Genomic DNA, 19,095 nt, shown 5'->3' with positions numbered 1-19,095 from the left:
ACTCTTATAAACTCTGTTAGCCCCTAGTACAAACTAAAACATGCATGTCAAAAAGCTATATTTGGGTCAGATGTCTCAATACCAAGCATCTCTCCTATGTGTCCAGGATCAACGTGGACAATAAGCAGCTGTACCCATGTGTGGAGTACCCGGTGCCCGTGGGCACCCCTCTGATCTCCCCTCTGGTGCAGTGGGACCACTCCCAGACCTGGGACGTCCCCAAGGCTGAGGACTTCCCTGCTGGTTCTGGAGGGTCCACCTCAGCTACCATCTATAACATTGGTGAGAGACATACAGTGCCAGTCAAAAGTTTGGACACACCTACTCATTCAAGGGTTTTTCTTTATTTTTACTATTTTCCACATTGTAGAATAATAGTGAAGACATCAACACTATGAAATAACGCATATGGAATCATGTAGTAACCAAAAAAGTGTTAAACAAAACAAAATATATTTTATATTTGAGATTCTTCAATGTAGCCACACTTTGCCTTGGTGACAGCTTTGCACACCGATACAGTATAGACACAGAATACACAGACAATAACATAGTTGATCTCCTCTCCCCGCAGACATGAATCCAGAGTCTCCAGACTACTATATGATTGGCCACTGCATCGACGGGCGTGTCCTGTACCCAGCGACGGGTTATCTGGTACTGGCCTGGAGGACCCTGATGAGGAGCCTTGGCGTTGTCATGGAAACCACCCCTGTCACCTTCGAGGACGTCACCATCCACAGGGCCACCATCTTACCCAAGACTGGTGAGGAAGGGAGGGGAGGAGTTTGATCATTGGTTGTCTGTCACATCAAGGGTGTCTATTTGGGTTGTCAATCTTTTACTGTGGTTCATTTATTACCTTTTTTTCAATGTGCTTTGTCTCGCTCCCTTTTCTCTCTTACGCCTTCCCCTCTTCTCGCTGTCAGGTTCAGTCCAGTTGGAGGTGCGTCTCATGCCCGCCACCAGTCGATTTGAGGTCTCTGAGAATGGCAACCTGGCTGTCAGTGGTACGCATACTTTATACTCTCCTATAAGCGTCCAAGATACATGTTTGATATGTAAAAGATGGCTTCTATGTGCTCTGTTACATGGCAATAGCTAGTGTATATAGACTCATTCAATCTGTTACATATTATAAACTGGGTGGTTAGAGCCCTGAATGCTGATTGGCTGACAGCCGGGGTATATCAGACTGTACCATAGGTATGATTTTTTTTTTTTTTTTACTGCTCTAATAACGTTGGTAACCAGTTTATAATAGCAATAAGGCACCTCGGGAGTTTGTGGTATATTGGCAATATGCCACAAACCCCTGAGGTGCCTTATTGCTTAAATAGCAACTAGTGTATACAACCATTCAAGGTTTATGACATAGTAATAGAGAGTATAAACTCGACATGCTTTCTCCTTGGTCCTCCTCAGTCAGTCACCTATCCCATACTTCTCTCTGTCTGTGCAGGCAAGGTGAGCATTCTGGAGGATGCTGCTCTGGACTCATTCCACTCTGAGATTGGTAAGCCTGTCACCGGGGATGATGGTGACCCCAAACTGCGCCTGACAGCCCATGACATCTACAAGGAGCTCCGTCTCCGTGGTTATGACTACGGCAAGACTTTCCAGGGCATCCTGGAGTCCAACAATGCAGGTGTGTGTGTGTGAGAAAAAGTGAAACCATTGTGAACCTCTTTATGAAATAGTTGCTTCCCAGTATTAAGTAGGCTATGGTGGCTTGTTGTAGATTGTACTATGTTATTGGTTGACTGGTTTCCCTCTGCTCTATCCTTGACTCTGGCTATAGGTGACAGTGGGAAGCTGCAGTGGACCGGTAACTGGGTGACCTTCCTGGACACCATGCTGCAGATGATCGTGGTTGGCCTACCAGGACGCAGCCTTCGCCTGCCAACGCGGATCCGCTCTGTGTGTGTCGACCCCACCGTCCACCAGGAGAGGGTCACTGAATACGGAGAGGCTAAGAAAGGTATTGAAATAAAACATGTACACAGGCCCACCACAAACACCGTCTTGATTCACTTAAGGATGCCGTTTTATTTTTTTTACTGTTTTTCTATCTTCTCTCCATCACCTAGCTGTGGTCGTCCACGTCAACCGTTGCCTTGACAACATTGTTGCGGGCGGAGTGCAAATCTGTGGTCTCCACGCCACGGTGGCACCGCGTCGCCAACAGCAACAGAGCCCGCCCACCCTGGAGGAGTTTTTGTTTGTGCCCTACCTAGAGACAGAATGCCTGTCAGCCAATGAGAAGTTGGGAAACCAGCTCAAGAACTGCAAAGGTTAGAGTTCATGTTTGTTGGCTACCTTTATCATCCAAACAGTGGGAAGTCATTTTGCTTTCAGATTCAATGTTTAAAATCAGTTAACATTTTTTAATAATAGGTAGCAATTCTCCCACTATTCTCTCTTTCTACAACGCATACACAAAAAAAAGGAATGACTGTCCTTACATCGTGAGACTATGTAAACAGAGAAATTGCAAATCTGATGTCAAAGAAGGCAGATATTACTTGACATTTTGTTAGTCTAAAAAGGCCATAGTACTAAATTGATTACCCTCTGTCTGACCCTTGGTTCATGCATCTCTCCAGGTCTGATCCACAAGCTGCAGAAGAAGCTGGCTCCTCAGGGCGTTAAGCTCTCCATCCCTGGTCTAGGGGGGGTGTCTGGCCCTGCTGACCCCAGCCCTGAGTCCGCTGAACCTGGCTTGCTGCGGCTGCTGTCCCTGCTTTGTGGTCTAGAGCTGAACGGTAACCTGCGGTCAGAGCTGGAGCAGACTGTTGAGAAGGAGAGGGGTTGTCTCCTCCAGGACCCCCTGCTACATGGTCTACTGGATGGCCCAGCCCTCAGACACTGTTTGGACACAGCCCTGGAGAACACTACCCCTGGGAAGATCAAAGTCCTGGAGGTGAGAACAAAGATGTGATACAGCAGAGGTCATGAGCGCTCGCTCTCACGCCCTCCTCTCTAACCCCTGCTCTGTCTCGCCCCACCTCAGGCCCTCTCCAACGACGGCCATCTCTTCTCCCGTGCCGTGCCCCTCCTTAACATCCAGCCCATGCTCCGCCTCGACTACGTCGCCACTGCCGCTACCCTCGACCTCCTGACCCCCCACCAGACCACCCTGGATGCCATGGGGGTCACCTCAGCCCAGTGGGACCCCCAGCAGGGCCCTGTGCCCGGGGGTGCGGTCGGTGGGGCCGACCTGGTGGTGTGTAACCACGCCTGGGGTCCCCTGGGGGACAGGGCTGAGGTGGTGGTGGGGAACCTGGCCTCGGGGGCCAAGGAGGGGGGCTTTGTGATGCTCCACACCCTGCTGAAGGGAGAGACGCTGGGGGAGATGGTGGCATTCCTCACCTCCAAGGACAGTCAGAACAACCAGCAGAGACTGCTCTCCCAGGTCAGTTACACTGCAGTAGAAAACTGATACCCAGATGAATCCTTAGCCTCCCTTCAGATATTAAAGCAGGGCCACACATTACACTATTAGCTTCAGTCAGTGTTTAGTGAGTGAGGATACATAAACTGGCCATACATATAGTCTCATTTGTGACAACATTTTATTACCTATGATGTCTAATACTGTCATTGTTCTCTTCTCTAGACTGAGTGGGAGAAAGCCTTCTCTGATGCGTCTCTCAACTTGGTGGCTGTCAGGAAGTCATTTTATGGCTCTGCCTTATTCCTGTGTCGCCGTCGGTTACCCAGCAAACTGCCCATCTTCCTGCCTGTGGACAGCATGGACTACCAGTGGGTGGAAACACTCAAGGTGAGGGAAATGTCTGTCTCTGTGTTAATAACTCCTTAATAAGTGCTTATAAGCCCTTACAGCGCTCTCTTCCCCCCCCAGACAACGTTGGCTGAGCCCTCAGACTCTCCAGTCTGGCTGACTGCTACCCAGGGTCACTCTGGGGTGGTGGGCATGGTCAACTGTCTACGCCAGGAGCCCGGGGGCAGCCGCATACGGTGAGACTAAAGCCTGGTCTGAAAAAAAACCTTGGCTCTTCCCCTTGACACTTGATCTGAAAGGATTGGATTGGTATTGGCAGTTTTAAAAGCACAGATGTATATATTATAAAGGTAATTGCTCCATCTTGCTCTCGGGTAGGCTGTGAATCATACAGTGAGTCAGACTAATGCTGTACTTCTCTCTCCTCATCTCTATTCTCTCTCTCCAGGTGTGCATTTGTATCCAATCTGTGTGAATGTTCTGCGGTGCCCACCCTGCAGCCTGCCCATAATTCCATGCGGTCTGTGCTGGAGGGAGACCTGTGTATGAACGTGTTCAGGGATGGACACTGGGGAGTGTTCAGGCACCAGCTCATCTCTCAGGGTACGACAACCACACCACCATCTCCCCTCTCTCTTGTTCTTGCTCTAGCAAGATCTCAAAAGTTACACCCAATAAGATATCTTGAGAGAACTTTCACACATTGTCATTGCATAGGAGCTTGATGATAAAATTGCAGTGAAAAGAAAGTGCTTCCCTAATGATAAACACTACATTTTCTGATAGTCACAGACTAGCCCTAGGCTCAAGAATATGCTGATTTAAAACGTTCATCTTGGACAATAATGGATTCTAAATCTTCTGTTGATCATGCTGCAAAGCTTAATACCTCTTTCTCATTCTCTCCTCAGATCTGAGTGAGGAGTTGACAGAGCAGGCTTACGTTAACGTGTTGACCCGTGGTGACCTCTCCTCGCTGCGTTGGATCGCCTCGCCCCTCCGTCATTTTGTGGCGAGCAGCCCCCATGTGCAGCTGTGTCACGTCTACTACAGCTCCCTCAACTTCAGAGACATCATGCTGGCCACCGGGAAACTGCCACCGGACGCCATCCCAGGTAAGGAACACACACACACAGACATGTCCTCTAGGAAACTGCCTCTGAAGCTATACCAGTAAGGAACACTCTGTCTTTTACACACACATCTGATTTCCCTCTGTAGGTGACCTGGCCCTACAGCAGTGCATGTTGGGTATGGAGTTCTCGGGTCGTGACCCCAGCGGTCGGCGTGTGATGGGGCTGCTGCCTGCTAAAGGCCTGGCCACCTGCGTTGACGCTGACACACGCTTCCTCTGGGACATCCCAGATGGCTGGTAAAACAATGCGCCTACCCCAAATCACACCCTATTCCCTACATTATGTAGTGCATTTGAGTAAAAGTGCTTGCCTACGATCAGTTTTGCCTTTCAAAATAATAATGAATAAAAGGGGGGAACTGATCCTAGATCAGCATTCCAATACTTTGTGAATACAGGCCCAGAGCCACAAACGACCTCGTAGGGAGACACTGTTTTGGGATCTTGACTAACAGACTGAGGGGTGTACTACAAACCAGCATCAATGAGTTATCCGGCTAACTTTTATAAACAACCAGAAATAACTATTAAAGCTAAACATATTTATGTGTGTTTGGTTGTTGTCGATTAGACCATGCCCATTTCAAGTGTATACTTCAGAGAGAGAAAAAGTGAAGTTATTTCAGAATATTTCCGTAAATTAGATCCCGCTTTGTAGTATTCCACTTTTTGTTGACGTTTAGCTTTATGACGAAGTTATTGTTGTAAGTAACTTATGTTCTCGCTCTCTAGGACCCTGGAGCAGGCAGCGTCGGTGCCGGTGGTCTACGCCACAGCCTACTATTCCCTGGTGGTCCGAGGCAGGCTCCGCCCAGGGGAGAGTGTTCTCATCCACTCAGGGTCAGGGGGCGTCGGCCAGGCTGCCATCTCCATTGCACTCAGCCAGCGCTGTAGGGTCTTCACTACTGTTGGTGAGTACCAGAGACCTGTAGGTACACACACACACACACTCGGCCTGTTAATGTCAGAATTGTCAGTGCATTTAGCCGTAGATGTCTTTCTGTAACCTGTGTTTTTGTGTTCTTTGTCTCAGGTTCAGCAGAGAAGCGTGCCTACCTACAGGAGCGTTTCCCCCAGCTCACCTCGGAGTCCTTTGCCAACTCTAGAGACGCCACCTTCGAACAGCACGTCCTGCTACACACACAGGGAAAAGGTCAGACACACAGACACGCTTTAAACATCAGCTCCGTTTCAAACTTGCCTCACTCAAACACACGAAACATGCCAACTATACAACATGATACGCCACTCACTCACTCACATGTTCTTGTGTATCCTGTCTGTAGGAGTGGATATGGTGTTGAACTCCCTGGCTGAAGAGAAGCTGCAGGCCAGTCTTCGCTGTCTGGCTCGACACGGACGCTTCCTGGAGATCGGCAAATACGACCTGTCCAACAACTCCCCTCTGGGTCAGTACACCGCACTGCAACTGCTCTCCATGGCAGCCATTTTGTGTCTGACTCACTGTGCCACTGCAGCTGTTCTAATGTCTGACATGAGTCCCTGTTTCCCTCAGGTATGGCTCTCTTCCTGAAGAACGTGGCGTTCCATGGGATCCTATTGGACGCCCTGTTTGAGGAAGGGAACAGGGAGTGGGAGGAGGTGTCCCAGCTGCTGAAGGGGGGCATTGTGGGAGGTGTCGTCAAGCCACTGAGGACTACGGTGTTTGAAAGAGACCAGGTGGAGGAGGCCTTCAGATACATGGCCCAGGGAAAACACATAGGCAAAGTCCTGCTGCAGGTCAGTTACTCAACAACTCCCCCTCTTCCATATCCATTCACACTTTCTTTTACTATCTCAACTTTCTCTTTTAGACCGGTCCATCTATTATAACACTGTTATTACCACCTATTATACTCTTGATACATGACGGTTTATTACAATCCACTTGGTGTGTGTTGGGTCTGACGTGGTGGCAGATACCCTAGAGGTTAAGAGCGTTGGGCAAGTAACCGAAAGCTTGCTGGTTGAAAAATCTAGGCAAGGCAAGGCACTTAACCTCTAATTGTCTGCTAAATTACTTAAATGTAAATGTGTGTCTCTAGGTGCGTTCAGAGGAGAAGGGTGGTGGTACTCAGGCGGTGGGCTCGCCCCTCTCCTCCCCGCCATCTGCCGTACCTTCTGCCCTGCTTCCCACTCTTACATCATCACCGGGGGACTGGGCGGCTTCGGCTTGGAGCTCGCTCATTGGCTGACGGAGCGAGGCGCCCGCAAACTGGTGCTCACCTCCAGATCGGGCATCCGCAACGGTAAGAGATAAGAACTCAGAACTTTATTGTAGCACACCAGCAAAGCCATTGTGGTGTTACATTAGCTGCAGACTTGTTGTTTGTGATAGTCCAGTCACTTTTAATGTCGGTTCACGTTGCTAGGTTACCAGGCGAAGCGCGTGCGTGAGTGGCAGGGGATGGGTGTGCAGGTGTTGGTATCCACCAGTGATGTCAGCACCCTGGAGGGGGCGGAGCGACTCATCAACGAGGCCTGCAGGCTGGGGCCTGTGGGAGGAGTCTTCCACCTCGCCATGGTAATGCCCCCCCCACCTGTACACTGTTGCTTTTTGTTTTCACCTGTCCCTCTCTCAACTCTCATACCTCTCTCTCACCTACCTACCTCTCTCTCTCACCTACCTACCTCTCTCTCTCACCTACCTACCTCTCTCTCTCACCTACCTACCTCTCTCTCTCAACTCCCATACCTCACTCACCCGCTCGCTCACCTACCTACCTCTCTCTCTCACCTACCTACCTCTCTCTCTCACCTGTCTTTTTCTCCTGTCTATGTGTACCAGGTGTTGAAGGATGGCATGTTGGAGAATCTGACTCCTCAGCTGTTCCTGGATGTCAACAAACCCAAATACAACGGAACCCTCCACCTGGACAGGTAAGACGATACACACATGCATAGCAGTTAGCTTAGAGATCACTCCTCCTGGTGCTTCTGTACTTCTGCTGAGATTTACCAGTCTTTCCATTATAAGGATCTGTCAATATCCAATGTTTTGGAGGAACAGAAAATCCAAAAGCAGTCAAAGGTAATCAAAGGTTTTCCTTCCTCTCTCCCTCTTTCTTAGGGTGACCAGAAAGCTGTGTCCAGACCTCAGCTACTTTGTAGCCTTCTCCTCTGTGAGCTGCGGCCGCGGCAACGCCGGCCAGAGTAACTACGGTTACGCCAATTCCGCCATGGAGCGCGTGTGCGAGCAGCGACGCCACGACGGCCTGCCCGGATTGGCCGTCCAGTGGGGCGCCATCGGCGACGTGGGTGTTGTCCTGGAGACCATGGGCGGCAACGACGTGGTGGTGGGCGGGACTCTCCCGCAGCGCATCACTTCCTGTCTGGAGGTGCTGGACCGCTTCCTGTGCGAGCGGCGTCCGGTGATGTCGAGCTTCGTGCTGGCAGAGAGGAGCGTGGTGAAGAGCGAAGGAACAGGACAGAGAGACCTGGTGCAGGCTGTCGCTCATATACTGGGTAGATCCCTCATCACCCATACACCTCCATACAACTAACCCTATAACAAACCCCAGACAGAGACCTGCGGGGCGTACTAGAAAGCAGGATCAAGGAGTACGCCAGCTAACCTTAAAATGAGCATGATCTAATTGACTGAACAACAAAAACACATTTGTATGTCAGTTTAGCTTTCTTGATGAACCAGAAAAGAAGTAGTTTTTTTTCTGCTTGTTTATCCAAGGTAGCTGGCTAACTCATAGATTCTGCTTTGTAGTATATCCCCCTAGTGGAGGCTGTGCCTCACATACTGGATAGGACTAGAGGAAGGGATGTCACTCATCACCTGTACACCTCCACCACCATGTAACCAGCTCTAGATTCTTCCTGAAGTTGCCCCATCACAGCTGATGGGTGGGCTGCTGTTGTGTTTATATCAATAAATTTGAAGCTGGTTTGGGTGTTTTCATTCCATGTGTAACTCCCTGGTTATTTCTCCCTCTCCCCTGTCCCCTTTTCAGGTGTGCGTGATGTCAGCAGCCTAAATGCTGATGCCTCATTGGCTGATCTGGGTCTGGACTCTCTGATGGGCGTGGAGGTGCGTCAGACACTGGAGCGCGATTATGAAATCGTCATGGCAATGAGGGAGATCCGACAGCTCACCATCAACAAGCTCCGAGAGCTGTCCAGCCAACCGGCGGGAACAGCAGGTGTGTGTGTGTGTGTGCACAAACACTGTAAGCAATAATGACTTTGTATAGTTAGGAAGCGTATGTGTGTCATGGACTTACGTGTACTTTTTCTCTCTCTCCCTCCGTCTCTCCAGAGTCCTGTCAGTCTCCAGTGAAGAAGGGAGGTGTGCGTTCTCTGTTGGAGTCGGACCTCAGTTTGATGCTGGTCAACCCAGACGGTCCCACTGTCTCACGTCTCAACGAGGTGCAGAGTGCTGAGCGCCCGCTGTTCCTGGTCCACCCTATAGAGGGCTCCATCGCTGCCTTCCACACACTCACCGCCAAGCTCAGTGTGCCCTGCTACGGCCTGCAGTGCACTAAAGGTACACACACAGGAACAAACTCCCTCCTCTCTCTCTCTCGCAATCATACTGATACAGTCCCTCTCTCTCTCTCGCAATCATACTGATACAGTCCCTCTCTCTCTCTCTCAATCATACTGATACAGTCCCTCTCTCTCTCTCGCAATCATACTGATACAGTCCCTCTCTCTCTCTCGCAATCACACTGATACAGTCCCTCTCTCTCTCTCTCGCAATCACACTGATACAGTCCCTCTCTCTCTCTCTCGCAATCACACTGATACAGTCCCTCTCTCTCTCTCTCGCAATCACACTGATACAGTCCCTCTCTCTCTCTCTCGCAATCACACTGATACAGTCCCTCTCTCTCTCTCTCTCGCAATCACACTGATACAGTCCCTCTCTCTCTCTCTCTCTCTCGCAATCACACTGATACAGTCCCTCTCTCTCTCTCTCTCTCTCGCAATCACACTGATACAGTCCCTCTCTCTCTCTCTCTCTCGCAATCACACTGATACAGTCCCTCTCTCTCTCTCTCTCTCTCTCGCAATCACACTGATACAGTCCCTCTCTCTCTCTCTCTCTCTCGCAATCACACTGATACAGTCCCTCTCTCTCTCTCTCTCTCTCTCTCTCTCTCTCTCTCTCTCTCCAATCACACTGATACAGTCCCTCTCTCTCTCTCTCTCTCTCGCAATCACACTGATACAGTCCCTCTCTCTCTCTCTCTCTCTCTCGCAATCACACTGATACAGTCCCTCTCTCTCTCTCTCTCTCTCTCTCTCGCAATCACACTGATACAGTCCCTCTCTCTCTCTCTCTCTCTCTCGCAATCACACTGATACAGTCCCTCTCTCTCTCTCTCTCTCTCGCAATCACACTGATACAGTCCCTCTCTCTCTCTCTCGCAATCACTGATACAGTCCCTCTCTCTCGCCATCACACTGATTTTCTCTCTCTAAAGTTGTAAACTTGATCTTAATAACAAACTATCGCCCCCCCCTCTCTCTAGCTGCTCCTTTGGACAGTATACAGTCTCTGGCTACATACTATGTGGAGTGTATACGTCAGGTAAAAAAGATACTAACAACTTAATTAGTATTTATATATTTACACACATGATAGATAATTACAGTGATTTTATAAATAACGGTCTGTGCTTATGTTTTATTTGTGTAGGTGCAATCGGAGGGTCCGTACCGGATTGCCGGCTACTCCTTTGGGGCCTGCGTGGCGTTTGAGATGTGTTCTCAGCTACAGGCCCAGGGTAGAACCGTAGACTATCTCTTCCTCTTCGACGGATCACACTCCTACGTCGCCGCTTACACACAGGTGAGACCTTAAGCGTATTGATACACACACACACACACACACCGGTGATACGCATTGTCTGTACATACTGACACACACACACAGGTGAGACCTTAAGCGTATTGATACTCACACACACACACACACACCGATGATACGCGTGTGTCTGTACATACTGACACACACACACACAGATGAGAGGTTACACTGGGTACTCTGACACATACACACATCCTCATACTCAGTTCCTTCACAGTGAACTCTACTTGAAAAGAGTCCGTCAACTTATAAACTAAGAACTAACTATAGGGTCATGTGTAGCGTCAACCTGATGTTTGTATTCCATTTGCCTTTCAGAGCTACAAATCCAAGCTGACCCCTGGTAAAGAGTCTGAGGCAGAGACTGAAGCGCTGTGTGCTTTCATCCAGCAGTTCACTGGCATTGAGTACAACAAGGTACAACACTTTACAACCGCAGATAATGGCCTCTACTCATACTGTACTCACTGGCTATGGCATAATATTAAACTAACATTATACTTGAGTCTGGTTCAATGTATAATTCTCACATGTCTTGTTCTGCCTCTTTTACCTCTCCTCGCTCTCTCTGTCTAGTTGTTGGAGACCCTCCTCCCTCTGTCTGATCTGAAGGCCCGTGTCAACATGGCGGTGGACCTCATCACCTCCAGCCATAAGAACGTCAGCAAAGAGTCCCTGCGATTCGCTGCCGCCACCTTCTACTACAAACTCAAGGCTGCCGACGGTTACGTCCCGGCAACCAAATACCACGGCAACGTCACCCTGCTCCGCGCCAAGGCCAGCAGCGACTACGGAGACAACCTGGGGGCTGACTACAAACTGAGCGAGGTGGGTATACACTAACACGCATGAACAGGCACACGCACACACTGCTATAATAACAGGCTTTGTTCCTCTTCAGGTGTGTGATGGTAAGGTGTCGGTCCACGTCATCGAGGGAGACCACCGCAGCTTCCTAGAAGGCGAGGGGGTGGAGTCAATTAGTAGCATCATCCATAGCTCATTGGCCGAGCCACGCGTCAGTGCCCGGGAGGGTTAGACCAGTCCCGCCCCTCCCAGCCCTCTCCCCCAATAGCACCAAGTTCTCCTATCCCCAAACCTAAACCCCATTGGGCAATACATATAATGGACGCAACCCCCAACCTATCAAAGCTCGTAGCTCGCTGCCACAGGGTATGTTCCCATGGGAACAAACAACGTGCTGTATGTTTGTGCTCTACCAATAAGGTCCTCGCTCTCTTTTATTTGTAATTTTTTTTTAAATCTTGTCTCTTTATCATGTTTGGAGTGTTAGAATAAAGTTAGATGCGCAACTCTGTACTGGTAATCAATCCTGCTACAACTGGAAATGTGCTGGCTCAACCCTATAGCTAGCCTAGCATGTGAGCCTGGCTGTGTTGCCAACTGATTGTAGCCTAGCCCTAGATAACCTACCTAGCTGTTGTTATGATACTGCTCAACCCACCAGTCTGCTAAAGGGTGTTTCGTGAACTTGGTAATGAAGGTGTGTTGTGTGGACTCGGACCCTCTACCTATGCACATGCATGTTTTATCTCATGCCAAACCCAAGCAGTGCCCTAATGATGCAGACTATTCCACGTGTACATAGCCTCCTGTCTCACCTGTCTAACACCTGTTCAAGCTCTGTACCTGTTACCAAGTGACATTGGCTTAGGAGGAAACAATTGTTACATGGTTGTCTTTGTTTGGGGTTGTTTTGTATAAAAGGATTTTGTTTACCAGCATTGGTCATAAGTTCTGATCCCTATTTTTGTTGATTTCCAAGTTGTTTGCAGTGACTGTTGTAGTGTTCCACTGATCTTAAGGTCGGTTCACACAGAGAAATGCATTAACTTCCCAACATGAGAACTAAAGGGGTTACTGTAGCAACACGCAGGAAAATGGCTGAAAGTATCTGACTGACACTATATTTGATCAAGTTAACTATTCAGCTGTTTACTGGAAATAAGACTCCCTGTATCTGTCTTTCCATTTAAGAACTGAAATACTTTTTGAAAACAACAGTATTCTGGGTTTAGATCTGGGTGTGTTGCCTTTCCTGTTTGAGTACACCTTTTTAAGAGGACTGATTGGATATCTACAGGTCACATTTCTATGATCTTGGCTTTGACAAAGTAATTTAAATTGCTGCTGTTTTAAATGTATGCTGTTCTATGTAACTGGCTACAATGGATTGCTAATCATACAATTAACCTTGTTTTTCATTTCCTTCAATGTTCCTTCAAAATGTTCTAACGTTCCTGAAATATTGTTACATAAGACTAATGTTTTAAATATTTTGAATATTACTGCTGTTCACATGCAATGCTTCAAAACGCTTTGGCACTTGTTTGAAAGGAAATCGAGCAATGAAACATCACTTGTATGGCACTACCCAAATACTGTTATGTGAAATCTATGGTGTTCAGGAGGGCACAATGGAGTAAATGGCTTTGCAAACTAAAATGAGGGTTCTTTATTGGATAAATTTAGCTCGTACCTTCCTGTTCCCGAAAAATGTTCTCCCATTTCGTGCCCACTGAATACGATCCGATTCACTGTCTCGCTGAAAAAGTAGTAGTTTGTCCAAGCTTCCATTTTGTTTGTGATGTCAGAATGCAAGTGCCGTTGGGTGTGGAATCATTGACCTGAAGAACGGCCTTGTTGTTGAGGAGTAGGTAGAATTTACCTCGAACCACTGGTCCAGGAACATATATTTTACTGTCTGCCTAATGGTTCATGTTTGGACTGTAGGCAGGATAATCTGATCCTAGATCTGTGGTTACAAGGCAACTTTCTACCTTCAGCTGTTTTTGACTCCCATGACCTTTGCTGACCCCTGAAGGTCCTTCAAGATCAGGGGTCCAATCGCAGAATGCAACAGACTGACCTCTGAGACTACTAATGAGGTCTATGAAGAGTCAGGTGGCTTTAATTTGAGCATGGTGATTGGCTGCAGTAAAAAGGAGGGAATTGACAGTGCTCCTTTTTTTTGTTTGTTTTTCCCAGTATTTATTGTATTAGTCCAAATAAAGAGCGATCACTAACATCCTGCCTCAGTGTCTGCCTGGTTTCTATGTAAACTTATTGAGGCAACTACAACAGGTCCTGATAGTTCTCTGCAAGTGGTCTCCTTAGCTTATTCAACTCACCATAATCTTCAGGCAATCATAAAATACTCCTGGCCTTTCACACCTTAATGTTAATCCCTGTGTATAACTGACCATACATTCCTTGTTTGTTATTTTTTATTTAACTTTTATTTAACCAGGTAGGCTAGTTGAGAACAAGTTCTCATTTACAACTGTGACCTGGCCAAGATAAAGCACAGCAGTTTGACAAACAACAGAGTCACACATGGAATAAACGAATACAGTAAACATACAGTGGAAAAAATAAATCTATATACAGTGAGTGCAAGTGAGGTAAGATCAGGGAGGTAAGGCAATAAATAGGCCATGGTGGCGAAGTAATTACAATATAGCAATTACACACTGGAATGGTAGATGTGCAGAAGATGGATGTGCAAGTATAGATACTGGGGTGCAAAGGAGCAAGATAAATAAATACAGTATGGGGATGAGGTAGTTGGATGGGCTGTTTACAGATGGGCTATGTACAGGTGCAGTGATCTGTCAGCTGCTCTGACAGCTGGTGCTTAAAGCTAGTGAGGGAGATATGGGTCTCCAGCTTCAGTGATTTTTGCAGTTCGTTCCAGTCATTGGCAGCAGAGAACTGGAAGGAAAGGCAGCCAAAGGAGGAATTGGCTTTGGGGGTGACCAGTGAGCTATACCTGCTGGAGCGGGTGCTACAGGCGGGTGCTGCTATGGTGACCAGTGAGCTGAGATGAGGCGGGGCTTTATTTAGCAGAGACTTGTAGATGACCTGGAGCCAGTGGGTTTGGCGATGAGTATGAAGCGATGGCCAGCCAATGAGAGCGTACAGGTCGCAGTGGTGGGTGCTCTTTGGGGCTTTAGTGACAAAACGGATGGCACTGTGATTAGACTGCATCCAATTTGTTGAGTAGAGTGTTGGAGGCTATTTTATAGATGATAGTGCCAAAGTCGAGGATCGGTAGGATGGTCAGTTTTACGAGGGTATGTTTGGCAACATGAGTGAAGGATGCTTTGTTGTGAAATAGGAAGCCGATTCTAGATTTAATTTTGGATTGGAGATTCTTAATGTGAGTCTGGAAGGAGAGTTTACAGTCTAGCCAGACACCCAGGTATTTGTAGTTGTCCACAAGTCAGAACCGTTCAGAGTAGTGATGCTGGACGGGCGGGCAGTGATCGGTTGAAGAGCATGCATTTCATTTTACTTGAATTTTAGAGCAGTTCGAGGCCACGGAAGGAGTGTTGTATGGCATTGAAGCTCATCTGGAGGTTAGTTAACACAGTGTCCAAAGAAGGGCCAGAGGTATACAGAATGGTGTCGTCTGCATAGAGGTGGATCAGAGAATCACCAGCAGCGAGAGCGACGTCAGTGATGTATACAGAGAAGAGAGTCTACCCAAGAATTGAACCCTGTGGCACCCCCATAGAGACTGCCAGAGGTCCAGACAACAGGCCCTCCGATTTGACACACTGAACTCTATCAAAGAAGTAGTTGGTGAACCAGGATAGGCAATAATTTGAGAAACCAAGGCTGTTGAGTCTGCCAATAAGAATGTGGTGATTGACAGAGTCGAAAGCCTTGGCCAGGTCGATGAATACGGCTACACAGTAATGTCTCTTATTGATGGCGGTTATGATATCGTTTAGGACCTTGAGCGTGGCTGAGGTGCATCCATGACCAGCTCTGAAACCAGATTGCATAGCGGAGAAGGTACGGTGGGATTCGAAATGGTTGGTAATCTGTTTGTTGACTTGGCTTTCGAAGACCTTAGAAAGACAGGGTAGGATAGATATAGGTCTGTAGCAATTTCGGTCTAGAGTGTCTACCCCTTTGAAGAGGGTGATGACTGTGGCAGCTTTCCAATCTTTGGGAATCTCAGACGATACGAAAGAGAGGTTGAACAGGCAAGTAATTGGGGTTGCAACAATTTCGGCAGTTAATTTTAAAAAGAGAGGGTCCAGATTGTCTAGCCCGGCTGATTTGTAGGGGTCCAGGTTTTGCAGTTCTTTAAGATCATCAGCTATCTGGATTTGGGTGAAGGAGAAATGGGGGAGTTGCTGTGGGGAGTGCAGTGCTGTTGACCGGGGTAGGGGTAGCCAGGTGGAAAGCATGGCCAGCTGTAGAAAAATGCTTATTGAAATTCTCAATTATAGTGGATTTATCGGTGGTGACAGTGTTTCCTAGCCTCAGTGCAGTGGGCAGCTGGGAGGAGGTGCTCTTATTTTCCATGGACTTTACAGTGTCCCACAACTTTACTTTAACTTTAGCCTTAGCTTTCCTAACTGCTTGTGTATATGGTAATGTGTTTTGTGTCAGATAGAAGGTACCAGTAGAAAGTCCCACAGCAGCCAGCTATAAGGACCATCTGTCACGCCAAATTCAGTAGGTCATAGGTCTTTCTCTGCTTCTGAAGTTAGTATGGACGCTTCGGCAGAGGGTGTGTGTTCCTTTGAGGTTTAGTACAGGTGCTGTGAGTGAGAGTGATAAGATGTATGCACAAGACTGTTAGCTGCTTTGGATAAAAATGACATTATTATTATTATTATACAAACATTAGGATCACCTTTCTAATAGTGAGTTGCACCCCCCCCCCCCCCCACACACTTATATCTAGTTGGCTACAATACCTTGTTCAAATGCCCTTACATTTTTGTGTCTTGCCCATTCATCCTCTGTGGCACACATACACTATCCCCTTCATCTAGACTGATTGAAGAAGATTTAACAAATGACATCAAAGGGTTCAAAGCTTTCACCTGGATTCACCTGGTCAGTCTATGTCATGGGAAGAGTAGGTGTTCTTAATGTTTTCTACACTCATTGAATAATATAAGAACAAGACATTGACACTGGAGATGCATTGACCTTTCAGTCCACCGGGGGGCGATCTAGCGCTCAGACATACTGCACTACTTTTGACCAGGGCCTGGTCAAATGTAGTGCACTATGTAGGGAATATGGTGCAATTTGGGACAGTGGAGCAGCACGTTGTTCCTCAGATAATGACCACAGCCTTGGATGTTTAAAGACTGTTACGATGCAGAGTGAGTGAGAATTCTGCATATGCCCTCACTGGCCTCTGTTGGTGTTCATAATTTAAATAAAGTCAATGAACTGTCCTATCCTGTGACAGGTGGAATTTAACATGAAGCGTGTGCATTAATAATCCCTCATTTCAGTACCTGGTCCAGACATCCTCATAGGCGACAGAATAAGACAAAAATGTATAATTTATCAGCTTCAGAAGAAAGGTCTTGCAGAGGAGCAAGGTAATTCTTCTATCCACGGCCACAGAGTTGAAGTAAGGACGAGTTTACAACAGACCTGCACATTAGGATTGGTCTTCCTCAACGATGATGAATGATATATATTGGTTTTATGATGCTATCTGTGTTGGGTGGATGCGTGGTGGCCTAGGACAAGGTAATGATGTTATACTGAATGATTATGAGACGGCCGCTTCAGAGCTCGTCTCACAGAGGATCAGTCACAGATCCATGTCTTTTTAGTAACAATCTACTGTAACACACTATATCTAGACTCCATCTCTCTCACTCTTTCTCTTTCACTCTTTCTCTCGCTGCCACTTTTGCTCTCTGCACCTCTCTCACTCTTGTATATCTAGTCTATCTCTCTCTCACTTTTCCTCTTTCCCGGTCTTGCTTTCTCAATCTTCTTTCCTTCTCTCTGTCATTCTTTCTTCCTCTATTATTTCCTTCTTGGTCTCTCTTCCTTTCTCTCTCGCGTCAATTCCTCTCACTTATTCCATTAGAGATCTTCAGCACAGGTCAATGAGCTGATGTGTGTCTGGGGTGGGACCAGAGCAGGCTGTTGGATGGTAGACTTGCTCAATTCTCTCATGAACACCCCTATACATCAATATTCCTTTGTTTTGAAAGTGCATAGATTGGTGTGATTCTCTGAATGGAGATGAATTACCAAAGGTGATCTTCAACTAGTTATTCATTTGGATAAGGTTAAAGATTATCTCAGGGGACCCTATATAAACTTTAGGGGACCCCACATGGGTCCCTAACCTCAAGTTTGGGAACCACTGTATTACTAACCTTTCTTTGCTAGTTATAGCTAGCTGGCTAACAGTAGCCAGAGACCTTGAACTAGCTAGCTAGCCATCTGACTGAAATATCATCGACTATTTACTAGATTTTATTTATTTTATTTATTAGGATCCCCATTAGCCGACGCCAACGGTGACAGCTAATCTTACTGGGGTCCGACACATAACGAAAAATACATTACAGACAAAAGACTTTACAATTTACATACATTTAAAAACGTTAACATGGGGTGTGTCTCTTGTGCATCTATTAGTTACACATACATGTCAGTACATACACACAACAAGTAGGTCACATGGGGGAGAGGCTTTGTGTGGTGAGGTGTTGCTTTGATTGTTTTATGAAACCAGGTTTACTGTTCACTTGCGCAATATAAGACGGAAGGGAGTTCCAGGCATTCATGGCTCTGTATAATACTGTACATTTCCTTGAATTTGTTCTGGACCTGGTAACTGTGAAAAGACCCCTGGTGGCATGTTTGGTGGGGTACGTGTGTGTGTCAGTGCTGTGTGTAAGTTGACTATGCAAACAATTAGGAATTTCCAACACATTGTTTCTTATAAAAACAAGAAGTGACACAATCAGTCTTTCCTCAATTCTTAGCTAAGAGAGACTGGCATACATAGTATTAATATTAGCCCTCTGATTACAATGAAGAGCAAGATGTGTCGCTTGGTTCGGGGCCAGCTGCAGCTTAACTAGGTCTTTCTTTGCAGCACTTGACCATATGACTGGACATTAATCAAGATAAGACAAAACTAGACCCTGCAAGACTTTCTTTGTGGAGTGTGGTGTCAAAAACAAGAGCATCTCTTTACTATGGACTGACCTCTCCCCATCTTTACAACCATTGAATCTGTTTTGACCATGACAGTTTACCATCTCAGGCAACACCAAGTCATTTAGTCTCCACAACTTGTTCAACAGCCACACCATTTCTTACCAGATTCAGCTGAGGTCTAGAACTCAGGCAATGATTTGTTCCAAATACAATGCTCTTAGTTTTAGAGATGTTCAGGACCAACTTATTACTGGCCACCCATTACAAAACAGACTGAAAATCTTTGTTAAGAGTTTCAGTGACTTCATTAGCTGTGGTTGCTGATGCATATACAGTAATGTTGAATTATCAGCATACATGGACACACATGCTTTGTTTCATGCCAGTGCCAGGTCATTGGTAAAAATAGAAAAG

The 19,095-nt window shown here is 47.0% G+C and overlaps 1 protein-coding gene across 1 annotated transcript in view; it reads left to right on the top strand.

The window, feature by feature from the left end:
• LOC115144264 (fatty acid synthase) overlaps window positions 1-13,761 on the top strand; it is a 29,852-nt gene extending 16,091 nt beyond the window's left edge. Inside the window, 29 exon segments of the mRNA XM_065002520.1 lie at window positions 107-282; window positions 575-766; window positions 930-1,010; window positions 1,463-1,648; window positions 1,802-1,981; window positions 2,091-2,294; window positions 2,607-2,923; window positions 3,014-3,415; window positions 3,620-3,784; window positions 3,866-3,981; window positions 4,194-4,348; window positions 4,657-4,860; window positions 4,967-5,117; window positions 5,613-5,791; window positions 5,914-6,033; window positions 6,167-6,289; window positions 6,397-6,620; window positions 6,926-6,974; window positions 6,977-7,129; window positions 7,253-7,404; window positions 7,669-7,760; window positions 7,951-8,345; window positions 8,846-9,034; window positions 9,151-9,378; window positions 10,370-10,428; window positions 10,537-10,689; window positions 11,026-11,124; window positions 11,284-11,535; window positions 11,609-13,761. Of these exon segments, the coding sequence (XP_064858592.1) occupies window positions 107-282; window positions 575-766; window positions 930-1,010; window positions 1,463-1,648; window positions 1,802-1,981; window positions 2,091-2,294; window positions 2,607-2,923; window positions 3,014-3,415; window positions 3,620-3,784; window positions 3,866-3,981; window positions 4,194-4,348; window positions 4,657-4,860; window positions 4,967-5,117; window positions 5,613-5,791; window positions 5,914-6,033; window positions 6,167-6,289; window positions 6,397-6,620; window positions 6,926-6,974; window positions 6,977-7,129; window positions 7,253-7,404; window positions 7,669-7,760; window positions 7,951-8,345; window positions 8,846-9,034; window positions 9,151-9,378; window positions 10,370-10,428; window positions 10,537-10,689; window positions 11,026-11,124; window positions 11,284-11,535; window positions 11,609-11,746 (5,134 nt within the window). The 3' untranslated portion in view covers window positions 11,747-13,761.
• The last annotated feature ends 5,334 nt before the right edge of the window (window positions 13,762-19,095 follow it).

The sequence above is a fragment of the Oncorhynchus nerka genome, linkage group LG16 (assembly GCF_034236695.1).
Source record: "Oncorhynchus nerka isolate Pitt River linkage group LG16, Oner_Uvic_2.0, whole genome shotgun sequence".
Classification (NCBI taxonomy): domain Eukaryota; kingdom Metazoa; phylum Chordata; class Actinopteri; order Salmoniformes; family Salmonidae; genus Oncorhynchus; species Oncorhynchus nerka.
The sequence above is the reverse complement of the archived record's forward strand: the minus strand, read 5'-3'. Positions and strand labels throughout refer to the sequence as shown.